Raw genomic sequence first — 18,104 nt, 5'->3', positions numbered from 1 at the left:
TGATTTTGTTTCTAACTACAGACATGATATATTATTTCCTTGCTTTTGTTTTTCACTCACTTTCCAGGTTTTCTTCAATAATTTCTTCAATTATCACATCAGGGCTAGATCCCACCTGAGGGAGAGCAGCAATGGTTTTAGAGGACATTGTTGCAACAACTTCTTTCTGTGGCTGGGTGTTTTTTGCTTCTAAACGCACATAGTTGGTTTTCCGTTGCAAAGGAGTTGGTGGGGCTTCATTAGTTAGGACAGGCAAGTCAACCTTTTTCCTTTCTAGTGATGGGTATGTATCACAACAAAAAAATTCCTTTTTATATTTCTTTTGAACATTCTGTCCAATTTCATTTTCTTGGGGATCACATCTGTTTAAAAATATAGAGGCGTACAGCTACTATAAATCATTCCATAAATTTTTTATATTCACTTTCAAGCCATTTCCTTTCCACATGACAGTTAACACTGTGATACATACAAAAGGTTCAAGTTGTATAGGTGCCCCATGGGTACCTTTTAAACAGCTTTATTGATGTATAATTTACATACCATAAAATTCAATAATTTTTACTAAATTTACAGAGTTGTACAACCATCACCACAATCTAATTTTAGAACATTTCTATTACCCAAAAAAGAAACTTCTGCTCATTCCCAACCCCAAGCAAGCCCAGGGGTTTTAAAAAGTCAACAAGAGGTATAATCAATGAGAAGCTGAAGAAAGAACTTGATACAGTCATGTCACAATGATCTGATCCTAAAAGGACAGCAGATATACGTGCAAATCAAAAGAAGTCATTTTGATTTGGCTTAGATTTTAAATTATGTTAAGATTATTCCTTCTTTTAATTCACTGGCTTAAGAATAAAGTGCAGTAAACAGTGAAGGGTACAATCCTGAGCAAATCACTAGAAACCTCTGGCTAGGCTAAAAATCACTATTAGTCCAAATCCTCTGGGTATGATTACTCAATAGTCACTAACCCACAGCTGGTTATTTATTCGTTTTACTCCATATTTTCTTCTTCATATATTGACACAGATTTAGGCTACAAATCTACAAGTACAGAAATTCTATCAAGGAGGGCCCAGCCCGGTGGCGTAGTGGTTACGTTTGCGCACACCACTTTGGCAGCCTGGGGTTTGCGGGTTCCGATCCCTGGCGTGGACCTACATACCACTCATCAAGTCATGTTTTGGCAGCATCCCACATACAAAATAGAGGAAGACTGGCACTGATGTTAGCTTGATGTTAGCTCAGGGACAATCTCCGGCTCCCCGCCCACCGAAAAAAAAGGAAATTCAATCTCATTTCTTTGATAAAGCCTCAAAAAGCTTGTATTTTAGTTAACTCAGGATGGATGTAGCTTCTTCACAGATCATCATTTAAGAAGCCATTTTAGAAATAAGAACCAACAAAGCCAAATGAATTCTGTAATGACATCATATCTATCTCTTCCAACAGAGGGTATGCATTTAACTCAAGTAAAACTAATACACGTTGAATAAAGGTCCAAACACCTTCTGAGGATACATATACAACTTCGCAATCTAAACACTTCTTTTTATAACAACTGTTATCTGACTTTACTGAGACATTTAACACCGTCAACCATCTCCAGTCTCATAAACCTCTCCTTTGACTTCTAGAACACCACTCGCTCCTGTTTGTCTTTTAATCTCTGCCTGCTCCTTCTCAGTTGCTTTTTTGCAGGTTACCCTTTCCCTGTCTTAATATTTAATATTTTTCCAGGGTACTGTCCTTGACCTACTTCAATACCTGCTCTCACTGGGCAAACCCACTGTTTAATTACCACCTGTTGGGGCTGGCCCAGTGGCGTAGCGGTTGGGTTCATGCTTTCGGCTTCAGTGCCCTGGGGTTCCCCAGTTCAGATCCCAGTCGCGGACCTGCTGACCGCTCATCAAGCCATGCTGAGGCGGCATCGCACATAGAAAAGCCACAACTATACAGCTATGATACACAACTAGGTACTGGGGCTTTGGGGAGAAAAAAGAAAAAAAAAAAGAGGAAGATTGGCAACAGATGTTAGCAGACAGCCAATCTTCCCCCCCCCAAAAAAAAAATAATAATTACCACCTGTAATCAATAGAGGCAGGTTACAAGGAAACTTTCCCTAAAAACTGGGAAAAAATTTAAAAGACTACTCTGAGTTAAATATAAAATCAAGACAAGATCAACACAGACTCTTCAAGAAACAGAACAGCTTTTGGTTATTAAAAATATTTGATAATAACCATATTCAGCTTATGAAACTCTCCAGAAGAATCTACTGATTAGAAAGGATGATGAGGGACCAGCCGAGTAGCATAAGGGTTAAGTTCACATGCTCTGCTTTGGCAGCCCAGGGTTCGCAGGTTTGGATCCCGGGTGTGGACCTACACACCACTCATCAAGCCATGCTGTGGAGGCGTCCCACATACAAAAAACAGAGGAAGATTGGCAGAGATGTTAGCTCAGGGACAATTTTCCTCACCAAAAAAAAAAAGAAAGGATGATGATTATCCACAGAAGCACAAAAAGTAAAGTCACAGAGGCAAATATGGGGCAGTGTTCCATATTTGAGGGAAGATGACTTGAGCCAAAGGACTGGTACTCTAGTCCTCTGGCAAGGTCTTCCTTGTGGTGGCAAGGAAAGTAGCAGCCTGTCTAGGCCTACTGCTGTTAAGCTATTTGATTAATCTTATTCCCTTTATTCCAAACAAGACCACAAACAAAGCAACTTCCAATAATTTGGCTTCTCGTCTCTATCTGGACATTGGAAAAGAATGCCAATATAACTATTCTAGTCCCTGTGGCAATTATATTTGCCCCTTAAGTTAATAAACTGGCATTCTGACTATACATCAGTTTTGTGAACTCAGCTTATGAGTTTACCTGGCTTAGAGTGGATCTGCTCATGTCTGCTACTGAGCTTATAAACCTGGGCCGGACTCTGATTAGTTTCCTAAGGTAATGACTGTGACGCTTCTTGGGGGACAATTTCCCCTGGAGACATACCATCTGCAAGTAAATGAACTTATTTTCTTTTGGGGGGTTTCTAAACCATCTACTCTGACTAATCCTAAAACTAGAATAAAGTCCAATACCTCTTCTTAAATTCTAGCACATTTAGCCAACTGCCCTCTGGACATTTCTCCCCAGACATCTGGTAAACCGTAACTCAACATGTCCACTATCTTCCCTCTCCCAACTTCTTTCCTCCCTGTATTCCCAATCTTGGTGAATAATACCACAATCCATCAACTTAATCACCAAAGCCAGACCTGTAAATCACTGATGACATTTCCCTTTTCCTCATTCCTCACACTCAAACTATTACTAAGTTCCATCAAATTTCCCTATTTAGCATTTATCATAATCTATTCCTCTCCAGTGTTACTGTCCACGTTTGGTTTCTCATCATTTGCTGAAACTACTGATACAATAGCCTAACTGACCCTTCAGCCTCCAGCCTCATATTCTTCCAAATAATCCTCTAAATGGCCACCAGATTTATCCTTTAAATTTTTAACCTAATTATTTTTACTTTTAAGCTGAAAATCTTTTAGTGGTTTTCTATTGTCTACAGCTGTGCTGTCCAACAGAATTTTCTGCGATGATGAAAATGTGCTGCACTGTGCAATACGGTAGCCACATGTGGTTACTGAGCACTTGAAATGTGGCTAATGCACATGAGGAACTGAATTTTTCATTCTATTTAGTTTTAATTAATTTATGCTTAAATTTAAGTGGCCACACATGGTGAATGGCTACCATACTGGATAGCACAGGTCTAGAAAATAAAGTTCAAACACCACTGCATAGCATACAAAACCTTCAGGAGTTAGCCTCTATGTATCCTCTGCCATATGGAGTTATATACGCAGTTCCCTGAATGTAGTACGTTATCTCACTGCCCATACATTTCTTCCTGCTAAGATGCCTACCTCCTTTTTGTCCTCCTTTCCAATTGCTACTCATTTTTCACAGATGAGGGAAAATATCTCCTCTTTCCAAGTCCCCTGCTACCTCCAGAAGAACTGACTATTTCCTTCCTTGGCATCTCCACTAAATTCTGCATCTACTACTATCATAGCAATTATTGTTTACTTTATTGTTTACTTTATTGTAAACTACTTTATTGTTTACATGCGTCATCCTCTGCTTATTGTAACTTCTCTGCATATATCTCAATACGTAGGGTGTTAGTGCCTGGTATAAAGCCAGTGGTCAATACTGGCGGAATGAATGAATCTCAAAGATAACTTTGACACGTATCACTGAATACTGATCCCTTCTAGATCTTTTAGTTCTTAAATATTTTACACAGAATTTAACTGATAGAAACTATTTTGCCCTTTATGTTGTTTTTCAGCTTATGAATCATACTACACTAAACATCAATTTTTCTGTCTCTTAGGCCATGTCAGACACAATGGCATGTTCCCATTTTTATAAATAACTTACTTTCTTGAGTCCTCAAATTCAATCTTTCCCATATTGTTGAACATGCAGATGATCTCACTGCAATTCATATTCAACCTAAAATAAAACACTTAGCATGTAAGTAAATGTTCTAATACAAGTTTATTACTCCCTCTAAATAAAAATCAGCTGCAGACATTAAAAACTCTAAAAGAACATTTAAATAACTTTCCAATTTATCATAAATTACACTAATTTTCATTTGGCTGCTAACTCGGGAAACATTTATGACCCAAATTTTCAATTTATAATTGCTTGCTATTTTAATAAGTCTAGGCTGTAATACATTTTTATACTTAATTGTTATATTCTCCTGAATTATAACTTATTTACCTGGGAGAGTTCCTTAGTTTTAAAGAGCTAACTTGTGACAATTCACTCTTACATGTTAACTTCAAAGTCCGGATAATCTAGAATCAAAAGAGAAGTGGCGCTCATGTGAATTTCCTCTTGTTATAAATACTGTTGAAACAGAGTAAGATTTTAGGTATTTTAGGTATTTTACTCTTTACTCTTACTCTTTACTCTTTACTATTTACTCTTTACTCTTTAGGTATTTTACTAATTAATGCGTTCAAAGTTTGATTTTTAGGCACGCAAAGGAAGGGATGCAAATAAGTGTTTATGACTTTTTCCCCTAAAGGAATTTAAAATCTTTTGGAGGTATGTATTAACAGATAACAACAACAAAAGACACTAGTTAATAAATAGGATATAGCTACATGATCAGAGAAAATTCTGATCAGATTCATTTTGTATCTGCAATGCTATCCTCAAATGTTTCTCTCTTTTTTTTGCCCCAACTTCCTAATGAAGCTAACTAGGGTAAAGACCAAATCTTACTACCTTTTTTCATTTTCTAATGTACGTGTAATACACAGGAAACGACTATTATTGTCTTTAGAATTACAGTTGGAGGGAGTAAGATGGTGGCAAACTCTTCTCCTTTCATTTAAAGTTAGAGACTTTGGAGGCAGGTAAACCAATGACTTCTATTTTTATACCTCAGTTCAGTCCAAAAATCTGATTACCTACGGGAAATGAGGCCATGAGGATTCAAAGGATCTAAGGGAGCAAGGGAGAAATTAGTAAAGAAGATTGATGGTTAACCCCGTCCTGCCAAAAGATCTCATAAGAAACATGTTTCTATTTTTGCCCAGCCCTGACCTCCAGGCACATGATTAGATGATAGGACACAGCTGAAACACCTTGTATCCTGACCTCACATTTAAGGGGGGAGGGGGCCGAGAGAAAAACCTGAATGGGATCTTGAGAAGTTTTTAAATCAAGAGTTGACACTAATACCTAAATTGTTTATGAAAAGAGAGTTCCATTTAATTTGTTACTCTTATTTGTCCTCATTTTTTATTCAAGTGTCCTAGAAACAACAACTTTTGACTCACTGTCATCCTACTTGCTCTCAGATCACGTGTTATAAAGACCTTACTGCACCATTTCCCTAAATCATAACAATAAAAAGCTAAACAGATTTATTAATGTTTGTCTTAGAATTCAAATACCTAAGAATTCTAAATTGATGCCAATACAAGTTAGGATAATCTAAAAAACAAATTCTTCTTGTTATGTCTTAAATATCATATTCCAGAGTATGTAAAATAAACTACCACAGAAATAATTCACATTATGAACTATTAAAATTACCTGATTCAGGTCACAATATGTCCTTAGAGAAGGTGCTGATTTTAACTCTCTTGCTATCTTCATAGCTGCATCCAAATCATTTTTTTTCTCTTCAATGTAGCTTTTAGCCATTATTACATTTGATAAATAATCATCTGTATTTCTTACTACTTCTTCACAGAGGTTCTTTTTCCTTCATTAAGATCCCAAAGTTATTTTGCAGTATTTCATAAATATTTATATAAAAGTGAATTTACAGTAAGTGAACAGAATTGAAAGCGTAATTTCACTAGTTTATGAACTAGTAAACATAACATGGTTAAATGAGACATTCAGTTGAACTGAAACGTATTACAGTTGAAAGTTATGCATGTATAACTAGAGAAAAAGTAAATTTTGTATCTCATGTCACAGATACAGCTGCCACAGACTTACAGAGGTAAGACAGATCCTAGATGATTCCACCTAAAGTAAGAGACCCTGGCATTCCTGCAGTCACTTGAGCCATTACAAAGACATACCTGTACTCCTTTCTCACCTGCAGGATCTACCTGCACATTTAAAAATTATCATCAATATATATAGATGGCAAATAGGCACATGAAAAGATGCTCAACATCACTAATCATCAGGGAAATACAAATCAAAACCACACTAAGATATCATCTTACACCTGTTAGAACGGCTATAATCACCAAGACAAAAAGCAACAAATGCTGGAGAGGCTGTGGAGAAATTGAAACCCTAATCCACTGCTGGTGGGAATGCAAACTGGTGCAGCCTCTATGGAAAACGGTATGGAGATTCCTCAAAAAATTAAAAATAGAAATACCTTATGATCCAGCTATCCCCCTACTGGCTATCTACCCAATAAACCTGAAATCAACAATCCAAAGAGGCTTATGCACCCCTATGTTCATCGCAGCATTATTCACTATAGCCAAGACATGGAAGCAAGCCAAGTGTCCTGCGACTGATGATTGGATAAAGATGTGGTATATATACACCATGGAATACTACTCAGCCATAAAAAAAGACAAAATCATCCCATTTGCAACAACATGGATGGACCTGGAGGGTATTATGTTAAGTGAAATACGCCAGAAAGAGAAAGACAAACAGTGCATGATTTCACTCATAGGTGGAAAATAAACCAACACACAGACAGATAGAACTATTTGGTGGTTACCAGGGGCTAGGGGGGTGGGGGGTGGGCACAAGTGGTGGAGGGATGCACTTATATGGTGACTGATAAACAATAACGTACAACAAAAATTTCACACACATACACAAAAAAATTTCCATCAATAGACACATATTGCATGACTATAAAATGGGATTTTAATATAGACTCCACCCAACTAGAACTTAGGTGTCAATTAACTAGAATCCTCAAAGTAATCACTTAGGAAGCCTATATAGCTATTCCTTCATCATCTGTACCTCATAACTCAAAATTTTTTCTGTGCCTATGGTGGAATTATCTAATTATGGCAATTAAAATATTTTGTATCCAGAATTATAGTGTCTAACTTACTTATTTTATTCATCAAATAACTTTTCATTATTCCCTCAAAATCAAATCTGGCCTCAAAAAAGGAGAGTTTTCCACACTGAAGAATAACAAGAATGTAAACACAGGCTCTTAAGGTGAAGAGGGAGTCCAAAAACCTTTTAGTATTGTATATATAATCTCTGAGGTCATTCCTTTAGGGGAGAAAATGCTCATTTTAGTAAGTTATAGTAAGCTTCCTAAAAACTCATGCCCATGGAGTGATATCAGCAAAATGGCAGACTAGGAAACTTGTAAGCCCTTGGTCCCCAATGGAGATGTCAAATAATAACCCAAAATTGGTTAAAACAATCATACAGGGACTCTGGAAAATAGATAAAGGTGTACATCAACCAAGCAAATGCCCAAAAGCCACATTCACAACAGTAGAGAAGTTCATGATGTTTTCAGTTGTCCTTGCCCAGACTCCTCCTCAGCACGGTGCAGTCTTGGTCTGAAGGTGGTAGCACAGTTCCCAATTCCTTCTCTCTAACCAAAGGGAACATAGCAAACCTTATTTGCAATGTTCTACTTTGTTGGGGGGCTGCCTGAAGAACTAGTCTACTTCACCTAACTTGGAGCTAAGGTGAGTGAGAAGCAGCAGGCACTGCTTGGGAATGCTGCAGGAGAACTAAGAGCTGCAGATGCTTGGGCAAGAGATCACAGGTAAAGACATACGACAGACCATTTGAGGCTTGGAGGAGAAGCTGGGGTGAGATTCTCTGGGAAATTAAGACATCTAAAACCAGCTATGTAGATAAGGGAATCAAAAAAACCACACTCAAAGCAGCGGAGGAACGCCTGCAATTCCAGCCGGCCAGCTGTGGTGGCACCTGTGGCCATGGGAAGTGGAGCAGGAGCAGAGGCAGAGCCCTATAATTGGGCCCCCAGCCACAGCTGAGAGGCTGGTAGCAGCGGCAGAGGCGCACAGACGACTCTGACATCCCAACTGCACTGGCGCCTGCAACCACAAGGCAACGGGTAACAGCAGAGGTGGTGCCTCGTGAACCCAGTTCCCTCTCCACCCTCCCCTGCACCCTGCTCCCTGCCACAGTGGCAGAGCTTCCAACCCAGGTGATCCCAGACGTGGTGGAGGCATCAGCCATCCCTGTACCTCCAGTGGCAAAGCCAGCAACCAGGGCGATACTGGCAACAGCAAGGCATCAGTGACCCCAGAAACGCAGGCAGCAATGATGAGAGTACTGTTGACACCCCAAAGAGATGTGGTGGAAAGTGGAATGTGCAGATCCCTCAAATATAGCCAGAGGCAGCTCAGGTAACAGAAACCAAAAACTAGCACTATAGCACCACCTACTAAAAAACAAAAGAAAGACCTCTAATCTCTAACCAGTTAAAAAGTCTGAATCAAAACAAAGCTATACCTAAATAAGAAAAGTGTTTCTACAACAAATGTGCTGGCAAACAAATAACTCAGCAAGCACCACAAAAAACCACAGGAATACAGCATTGCACACAAAAAATAACAATTCTCCAGAAATCAAACATAATGTCACAGAAGACTGTGATCTGATATAGAATTCAAAACAGCTGCCACGAAGAAACTCAAGGAGCTACCAAAAAAAAAAAAACAAACTCAGAAAGGCAGTTCAATGAGCTTAGGAATAAAATCAATGAATAGAAGGACTACTTTACCAAAGAGATTGAAACTCTAAAAAAGAACTAAACAGAAATTCTGGAGCTGAAGAAATCGATAAATGAGATGAGGAATGCATTAAAAAGCACTGGAAATAGAGCAGACCATATGGAAGAGAGAATTAGCGAGCTCGAAGATAGAAACCTAGAAACGATGCAGGTAGTAGAGAAGAGAGAACTTAGATTTTTTGTGTGTGTGAGGAAGATCAGCCCTGAGCTAACATCCATGCCAATCCTCCTCTTTTTGCTGAGGAAGACTGGCCCTGGGCTAACATCCATGCCCATCTTCCTCCACTTTATGTGGGGGATGCTGCCACAGCGTGGCCTGACAAGTGGTGCGTTGGTGCGCGCCTGGGATCTGAACCCGGGCCACCAGCAGCGGAGTGCGTGTACTTAACCACTATGCCACGGGGCTGGCCCCTAAGATTTTTTAAAAATGCAAAAATTCTACAAGTATTATCTAAACGGCAACATAAGCATAACTGGGTAGCCAAGAAAAAGAGAGAGAGAAGGGAACAGTGAGCTTATTTAAAGAAATAACAGGTGAGGCTCTCTCAAACCTAGAGAAGAAACTAAATATACAAATCCATGAAGCTAACAGAACACTCAATTACCTCACTGCAAAAAGACCTTCTCCAACACATATGATAATAAAACTGTCAACAATGACAAAAAAAAGAATATTAAAGGCAGCCGGGGGGGAAAAAAAACCCAATAACCTACAAGGGAACCCCCATTAGGCTACCAGCAGATTTCTCAGCAGAAATGCTACAGGCCAGGAGAGAGTGGAATGATATATTCAAAATATTGAATGATAGAAACTGTCAGCCAAGAATACTCTATATAGCAGTTATCTTTCAGATATTAAGGAGAAATAAAGACTTTCCCAGACAAACAAAAGCTGAGCGAGTTCATTCCCACTAGACCTGCCTTATAAGAAATGTTGAAAGGAGCTCTCCTACCTGAAATGATAAGGCAGAGGTATACAAAACTTTGATCAAGGTGACAGAATCAGAAAATTCCAACTCTATATCAGAATAGGTTAGTAAAAACTTAATAATAATAGAAAGGTTAAAGGAAAAGGAAGCAATAAACCTAACTATAACCACTTCAATGTGGTAACCAACTCACAATACAAAAAGGGATAATTTGGGTCAACAAAAAAATAGAAGGGAAAGAGGAAAAGGACAGAACCTGCAGAGGCTAATGGAGATAAGATGCTATCAGCAGAAAAAGGACTATCTTATCTAAGAGAGCCTTTATATAAACCTTATGATAACCACAAAACAAAAATTCAGAGCAGAGCCATGACACACAAAAAAAGAGGAAAAGGAGAAACACATGCAGAAAATTACTAAACTGAAATGGCAGGCAGAAACACAAGGAAGAAGAAACAACGGAAATACAGAACAACCAGAAAACAAAAGATAAAATGGCAGCATTAAGTCCTCATCTATGAATAATTACCTTAAATGTACTGAATTCACCAATCAAGAGACACAGAGTGGCAGGATGGATTAAAAATAAGACCCAACAATATGCTGCCTTCCAGAAGACCTATCTCAGCTCTAAAGACAAACATAGGCTCAAAGTGAAGGAATGGAAAATGATACTGCAAGCAAATGGCAACCAAAAGAAAGTGGGTGTAGTCATACTTACATCAGACAAAACAGACTTCAAGCCAAAAAAGATAACAAGAGACAAAGATAGACATTATAGTGATAAAGAGGACAATCCATCAAGAAGATGCAACATTTATTAACATATATGCACCTAAAATAGGAGCACCAAAGTATATAAAGCAGTTATTAACAGACCTAAATGAAGAAATTGACAGCAACACAATAACAGTAGGAGACTTTAACACCTAACTTACATCAATGGATAGGTCATCCAAACAGAAATTCAACAAGGAAAACTTGGCCTTAAATGAAACGTCAGACCAGACATATTTAATAGATATATATAGAACATTCCATCCCAAAGCAGCAGAATACACATTCTTCTCAAGTGCACATGAAACCTTCTCAAGGACAGACCACATGCTGGGAAATAAAACAAGTCTCAATAAATTTAAGAAGACTGAAACATATCAAGCATCTTTTCTAACCACAATAGTGCAAAAACTAGAAATCAACTACAAGGAGAAAGCTGGGAAAGTCACAAATATGGGGAGACCAAACAACATGTGACTGAATAACTATTGGATCAACTAAGAAATTAAAGGAGAAATCAAAAAATACCTGGAGACAAATGAAAATGAAAACACAACATACCAAAATCTATGGGATGCAACAATAAGAAGGAAATTTATAGCAATACAGGTTCACCTCAAGAAACAAGAAAAATCTCAAATAAATAATCTAACATTACACCTAAAGGAACTACAAAAAAGAACAAGTCAGGGCAAAATCAGTAGAAGGAAGGAAATAATAAAAATCAGAAAGGAAACAAACAAAATAGAGACTAAAAAGGCAATAGAAAAGATCAGTGAAAAGAGCTGGCTCTTTGAAAAGATAAACAAAATTGATAGACCTTTAGCCAGATTCACTAAGAAAGAGAAGGTTCAAATAAATAAAATGAGAAACAAAAGAGGAGAAATTACAGCAGATACCACAAAAATACACAGGAATATAAGAGAACACTATGAGAGGCTATACACCAACAAACTGGATAACCTAGAAGAAATGGATAAATTCTTAGAATCATACAACCTTCCAAAACTCAATCAAGAAGAAACAGATAATCTGAACACACCAATCACTAGTAAGGAGATTGAAACAGTAATCAAAAACCTCAAAAACTCCCTCTCGCCCCGCAAAATGTCCAAGACAAGACAGCTTCTCTGGTGAATTCTACCAAACATTTAAGGAAGATTTAACATCTATCCTTCTCACACTCTTTCAAAAAACTGAAGAGGAGGAAACAGTTCCTAACCCATTTTACAAGGCCAACATTACCCTGATATCAAAACCAGACAAACACAACACAAAAAAAGAAAATTATAGGGGCTGGCCCAGCGGTGTAGTGGTTAAGTTCATGCGCTCTGCTTTGGTAGCCCAGGGTTTGCAGATTCGGATCATCCACTGCTCATCAAGCCGTGCTGTGGCAGCATCCCATATACAAAGTAGAGAAGAATAGATGTTAGCTCAGGGCTAATCTTTCTCAGCAAAAAAGAGGGAGACTGGCAAGGGATGTTAGCTCAGGGCTGATCTTCCTCACCAAAAAAAAAAAAGAAAGAAAGAAAGAAAGAAAATTACATGCCAACATTGCTGATGAACATAGATGCAAAAATCCACAACAAAATATTTAACAAATGGAATACCACAATATATTAAAAGGATCATACACCACGATCAAGTGAAATTTACTCCAAGGATGCAAGGACAGTTCAACATCCACAAATCAATCAATCATTAACAAAAGGAAGAATAAAAATGATATGATCATCTCAACAGATACAGGGAAAGCATTCAACAAGATTCAGCATCCATTCATAAAAACTCTCAACAAAACGGGTAAAGGAGGAAATACCTCAACATAATAAAGGGCATATATGACAAACCCACAGCCAACATCATACTCAACAGTGCAAAACTGAAAGCCATCCCTCTAAGAACAGAAACAAGAAAAGAAAGCCCACTCTCACCACTTTCATTCAACATAATATTGGAAGTCCTAGACAGAGAATTAGGCAAGAAAAATACATACAAGGTACCCAAATTGCAAAGGAAGAAGTAAAACTGTCATTATTTGAGGATGACATGATTTTATATATAGAAAAACCCTAAAGAACCCACCAAAAAACTATTAGAAATAACAAGTGAATACAGTAAAGTTAGAGGGTACAAAATTAATATACAAAAATCAGTTTTGTTCACTAACAATAAACTAGCAGAAAGAGAAATCAAAAATACAATCTCATTTATAAGCACAACAAAAAGAATAAAATACCTAGAAATAAATTTAACCAAATAGGTGAAAGACCCGTACACTGAAAACTATAAGACACTGCTGAAAGAAATCGAAGAAGACACAAATGGAGAAAAAAATACATGCTCATGGAACAGAAGAATTACATAGTTAAAAAAAATGTCCAGGGGCCAGTCCGGTGGCGCAGCGGTTAAGTGTGTGCACTCCACTGCAGCGGCCCAGGGTTCGGATCCCAGGTGCACCCTGATGCACCGCTTGTTAAGCTACGCTGTGGCAGCCTCCCATATAAAGTGGAGGAAGATGGGCACAGATGTTAGCCCAGGGCCAGTCTCCCTCAGCAAAAAGAGGAGGACTGGCATGGATGTTAAGCTCAGGGCTGATCTTTCTCAAAAAAAAAAAAAAAGAAAAGAAAAAAAACAATGTCCATACTACCTAAAGTGATCTACAGATTCAATGCAATTCCTATCAAAATCCCAATGAGATTTTTCACAGAAATAGCACAAAGAATCCTAAAATTTATATGGAATGACAAAAGACCCTGAAGAGCCAAAGCAATCTTGAGAAAAAAGAGCAAAGCTGGGGGGCCAGCCTGGTGGCATAGTGGTTAAGTTCAGCATGTTTTGCTTCAGTGGCCCAGGTTTGTGGGTTCGGATCCTGAGGGCAGACCTACACCACTCATCAAGCCATGCTGTGGAGGCAACCCACACACAAAAAAGAGGAAAATGGTAGAGACGTTAGCTTAGGGCCACTCTTCCTCAGGCAAAAAGAGGAAGGCTGGCAACAGGTGTTAGCTCACAGCCAATCTTCCTCATCAAAAAACAAAACAAAAACACAACAAAGTTGGAGGTATCACATTCCCTCATTTCAAAGTATACTACAAAGCTATAATAATCAAAGGAGCATGGTACTGGCAGAAAAACAGACACACAGATCAACGGAACAGAATTGAGAGCCCAGAAATAAATCCACATATTTATGGACAGCTGATTTTCAACAAAGGAGCCAAGAACACAATGGAGAAAGTCTCCTCAATAAACGATGCTGGCAAATCTGAACAGCCACATGCAAAAGAATGAAAGTAGACTACTATCTCAGACTAGACACAAAAACTAACTCAAAATGGATTAAAGACTTGAAAATAAAACCTGAAACCATAAAACTCCTAGAATATGACATATGCTCCTTGGCAGCGATCTTAACAATATCTTTCTGGATATGTCTCTTCAGGCAAGAGAAACAAATAGGACTACATCAAACTAAAAAGCTTCTGCACAGCAAAGGAAACCATCAACAAAACGAAGAGACAACCTAATGACTGGGAGAAGATATTTGCAAATCATATACCTGATAATGGATTAATATCCAAAATATATAAAGAATTCATACAACTCAACAACAAAATAACAAACCACCTGATGAAAAAACGCACAGAGGACCTGAACATTTTTCCGAAGGAGATATACCGTGGCCAACAGGCACATGAAAAGATGTTCAACATCATTAATTATTAGGCAAATACAAATCAAAGCCACAATGAGATATCACCTCACGCCCGTCAGAATGGCTATTATTAAAAAGACAAAAAATAACAAGTGTTGGAGAGGGTGAAGCCTCCTACACTGCTGGTGGGAATGTAAACTGGTCCAGCCACTATGGAAAACAGTATGGACATTCCTCAAAAAATTAAAAATAGAAATACCATATGATCTAGCTATTCCACTTCTGGGTATTTATCCAAAGAACATGAAAACACTAATTCCAAAAGATATACACACCCTTATGTTCATTGCAGCATTATTTATAATAAATAGCCAAGACTTGGAAGCAACCTAAGTGCCCACTGATGGATGAATGGATAAAGAAGATGTGGTATATATACACAATGTAATACTACTCAACTATAAAAAAAGATAAAATCTTGCCATTTGCGACAACATGGATGGACCTTGAGGGTATTAAGCTAAGTGAGATAAGTCAGATGGAGAAATAGACAAATACTGTGATTTCACTCATATGTGGAATATAAAAAGACAAACAAGTAAGCACATAGATACAGAGAACAGATTGTGGTTACCTGAGGGGAAGGAGGGTGGAGAGAGAGTAAAGGCATTAAAAGAGGACATTTGTATAGTGACGAAATGGAAACTAGACTTTTGGTGGTGAAGTCAAAATATATTTATGTACACCTGTAATTCACATAATGTTATAAATCACTGTGATCTCGATGGAAAAAAAAAAAAAAGCCACACTTACACCCACCCAAGATGCATGCTCAGAAAAGACCGGAGAACACTTAAGCTTTCACTTCAGGCTGATCCCAAGGCTCAGAGAATGCTCAGCTACTCAGTAAAGGGCTGCCCATGGCAAAGAGCCAGTCTGCAAAGCCTGGGAGAGGTGGCTGTTTTTTCAAAAGCCCAACTTTCTTTTTTTTTTATTTTTATTTCTTATTTTTTTAACTGAGGTATAATTGACATATAGCATTATGTTATTTTCAAGTTTACAACATAATTATTTGCTATTTGTATATAGTGCAAAATGATCATTACAATAAGTCTAGTTAACATCCATCAACATACATAGTTACACTTTTTTTTTTCCTTGTGATGAAGACTTTTAAGATCTACTCTCTTAGTAACTTTAAAATATACAATAGAATACTATTAACTATAGTCATCATGCTGTACATTACATCCCCATGACTTATGTATTTTATAACTGGAAGTTTGTACCTTTTGACCCTCTTCACCGAATTCACCCACCTCCCATTCCCTGCTTCTGGCAACCACCAATGTGTTCTCGGTATCTATGAGGAACTTTTTTTTAAGATTCCACATATAAGTGAGATCATATGATATTTGTCTTTCTCTTTTTGACTTATTTCATTTAGCATAATGCCCTCAAGGTCCATCCATGTTTTTGCGAATCACAAGGTTTATTCTTTTTTATGGCTGAATAATATTCCATCCTATATATACACCACATTTTCTTAATCCATTCATCCATTGATGGACAATTAGGTTGTTTTCATATCTTGGCTATTGCAAATATTGCTGCAATGAACATGGGGGTGCATATATCTTTTCAAGTTAATGTTTTCATTTTCTTCAGATAAATACCCAGAAGTGAAATTGCTGGATCACATGTAGTTCTATTCTCAATTTTTTGAGGAACTTCTATGCTGTTTTCCACAGTGGCTGCACCAATTTACATTCCCACCAACAGTGCACAAGGGTTCCCTTTCCTCCAGATCCTCACCAATACTTGTTCTCTCTTGTCTTTTTGATAATAGCCATTCTAATGGGTGTGAGGTGTGAGGCCATTCAATGTGGTTTTGATTTGCATTTCCCTGATGATTAGTGATGTTGAACATCTTTTCATTTATCTGTTGGCCATTTCAATATCTTCTTTGGAAAAATGTCTATTCAGGTCGTTTGCCCATTTTTTAGCTGGATTATTTGTTCTCTTGCTATTGAGTTACATGAGTTCTTTATATATTTTGGATATTAACCTCTTATTGAATACATAATATGCAAATATTTTTTCCCATTCATTACACTGACCTTTTCATCTGGTTGACTGTTTCCTTTGCTGTGCAGAAGTTTTTTAGTTTGATGTAGTCCCATTTATTTATTTTTGCTTTAGTTGCCTTTACTTTTGGAGTCAGATCCAAAAAATTCATTGCCAAGACCAATGCCAAGGAGCTTACAGCTTATGTTTTCTTCTGGAGTTTTATGGTTTCAGGTCTTTGGTTCAAGTCTTTAATTCGTTTTGCATTAATTTTTGTGCATAATGTATGACAGCGGTCCAGTTTTCCCAATGCCATTTACTGAAGAGACTGTCCTTTCCCTAGTGTATATTCTTGGCTCCTTTGTCATAAATTAATTGACCATATAGGTGTGGGTTTATTCTTGGGCTCTCTATTCTGTTCCATTGATCTATGTGGCTGTTTTTATGCCAATACCATACTGTTTTGATTACCATACCTTTGTAAAATAGTTTGAAAACAGGGAGCACAATGCCTCCACCTTTGTTTTTTCTCAAGATTTCTTTGGCTATTCAGGGTCTTTTGTGGCTTCATACAAATTTTAGAATTGTTTGTTCTAGTTCTATGAAAAATGCCATTGGAAGTTTGGTAGGGATTGCACTGAATCTGTAGATTGCTTTGAGTACTATGGACATTTTAAGAATATTAATTCTTTCAATTCACGAGCATGGAACATCTTTCCATTTATTTGTGTCTTCTCCAATTTCTTTCATCAATGTCTTACCGTTTTCAGCATACAGGTGTTTTGCCTCGTTTAATTTTACTCCTAGGTATTTATTTTTTTGATGCAATTATAAATGAGATTGTTTTCTTTTCTTTCTGATAGTTTATTAGTGTATAGAAATTCAAAAAATTTTTGTTTATGGATTTTGTATCCTTCAACTTTACTCAATTTGTTTATTAGCTCTAAAAATTTTTTGGTGAAGTACTTAAGAGTTTCCTGTATATAATACCATGTCATCTGCAAATAGTGACTGTTTTACTTCTTCCTTTCCAGTTTGGATGCCTTTTATTTCTTTTTCTTGCCTAACTGCTCTGGTTAGGACTTCCAATACTATGTTGAATAAAAGTGGCAAGAGTGGGCACCCCTGTCTTGATCCTGATCTTAGAGGAAAAGCCATCAGCTTTTTACCATTAAGTATGATGTTAGCTGTAGGCTTGTCATATATGGCCTTTATCACAGTGAGGTATGTTCCCTCTATACCCACTTTATTGAGAGTTTTTATCATAAATGGATGTTGAATTTTGTCAAATGCTTTTTCTGTGTTGAGATGATCATATGATTTTTACCCTTAATTTTGT

At 37.5% G+C, this 18,104-nt stretch overlaps 1 protein-coding gene across 2 annotated transcripts in view; it reads right to left on the bottom strand.

Moving 5' to 3' along the window:
* The window catches only part of RNF17 (ring finger protein 17), a 144,765-nt gene that overhangs the window by 99,582 nt on the left and 27,079 nt on the right, over positions 1–18,104 (bottom strand). For both annotated transcript variants that reach the window (XM_058547773.1, XM_058547772.1), the window contains exons 7-10: positions 6,142–6,313; positions 4,813–4,889; positions 4,462–4,536; positions 61–362 (exon numbers count right to left, since the gene is read on the bottom strand). In XM_058547773.1, the coding sequence (XP_058403756.1) occupies positions 61–362; positions 4,462–4,536; positions 4,813–4,889; positions 6,142–6,313 (626 nt within the window). The remainder of the gene's footprint in view (positions 1–60; positions 363–4,461; positions 4,537–4,812; positions 4,890–6,141; positions 6,314–18,104) is intronic.

This window comes from Diceros bicornis, chromosome 9, assembly GCF_020826845.1.
Source record: "Diceros bicornis minor isolate mBicDic1 chromosome 9, mDicBic1.mat.cur, whole genome shotgun sequence".
NCBI classification, from domain to species: domain Eukaryota; kingdom Metazoa; phylum Chordata; class Mammalia; order Perissodactyla; family Rhinocerotidae; genus Diceros; species Diceros bicornis.
Note: the sequence above shows the minus strand (reverse complement) of the source record. Positions and strands in the feature narration are given on the sequence as shown.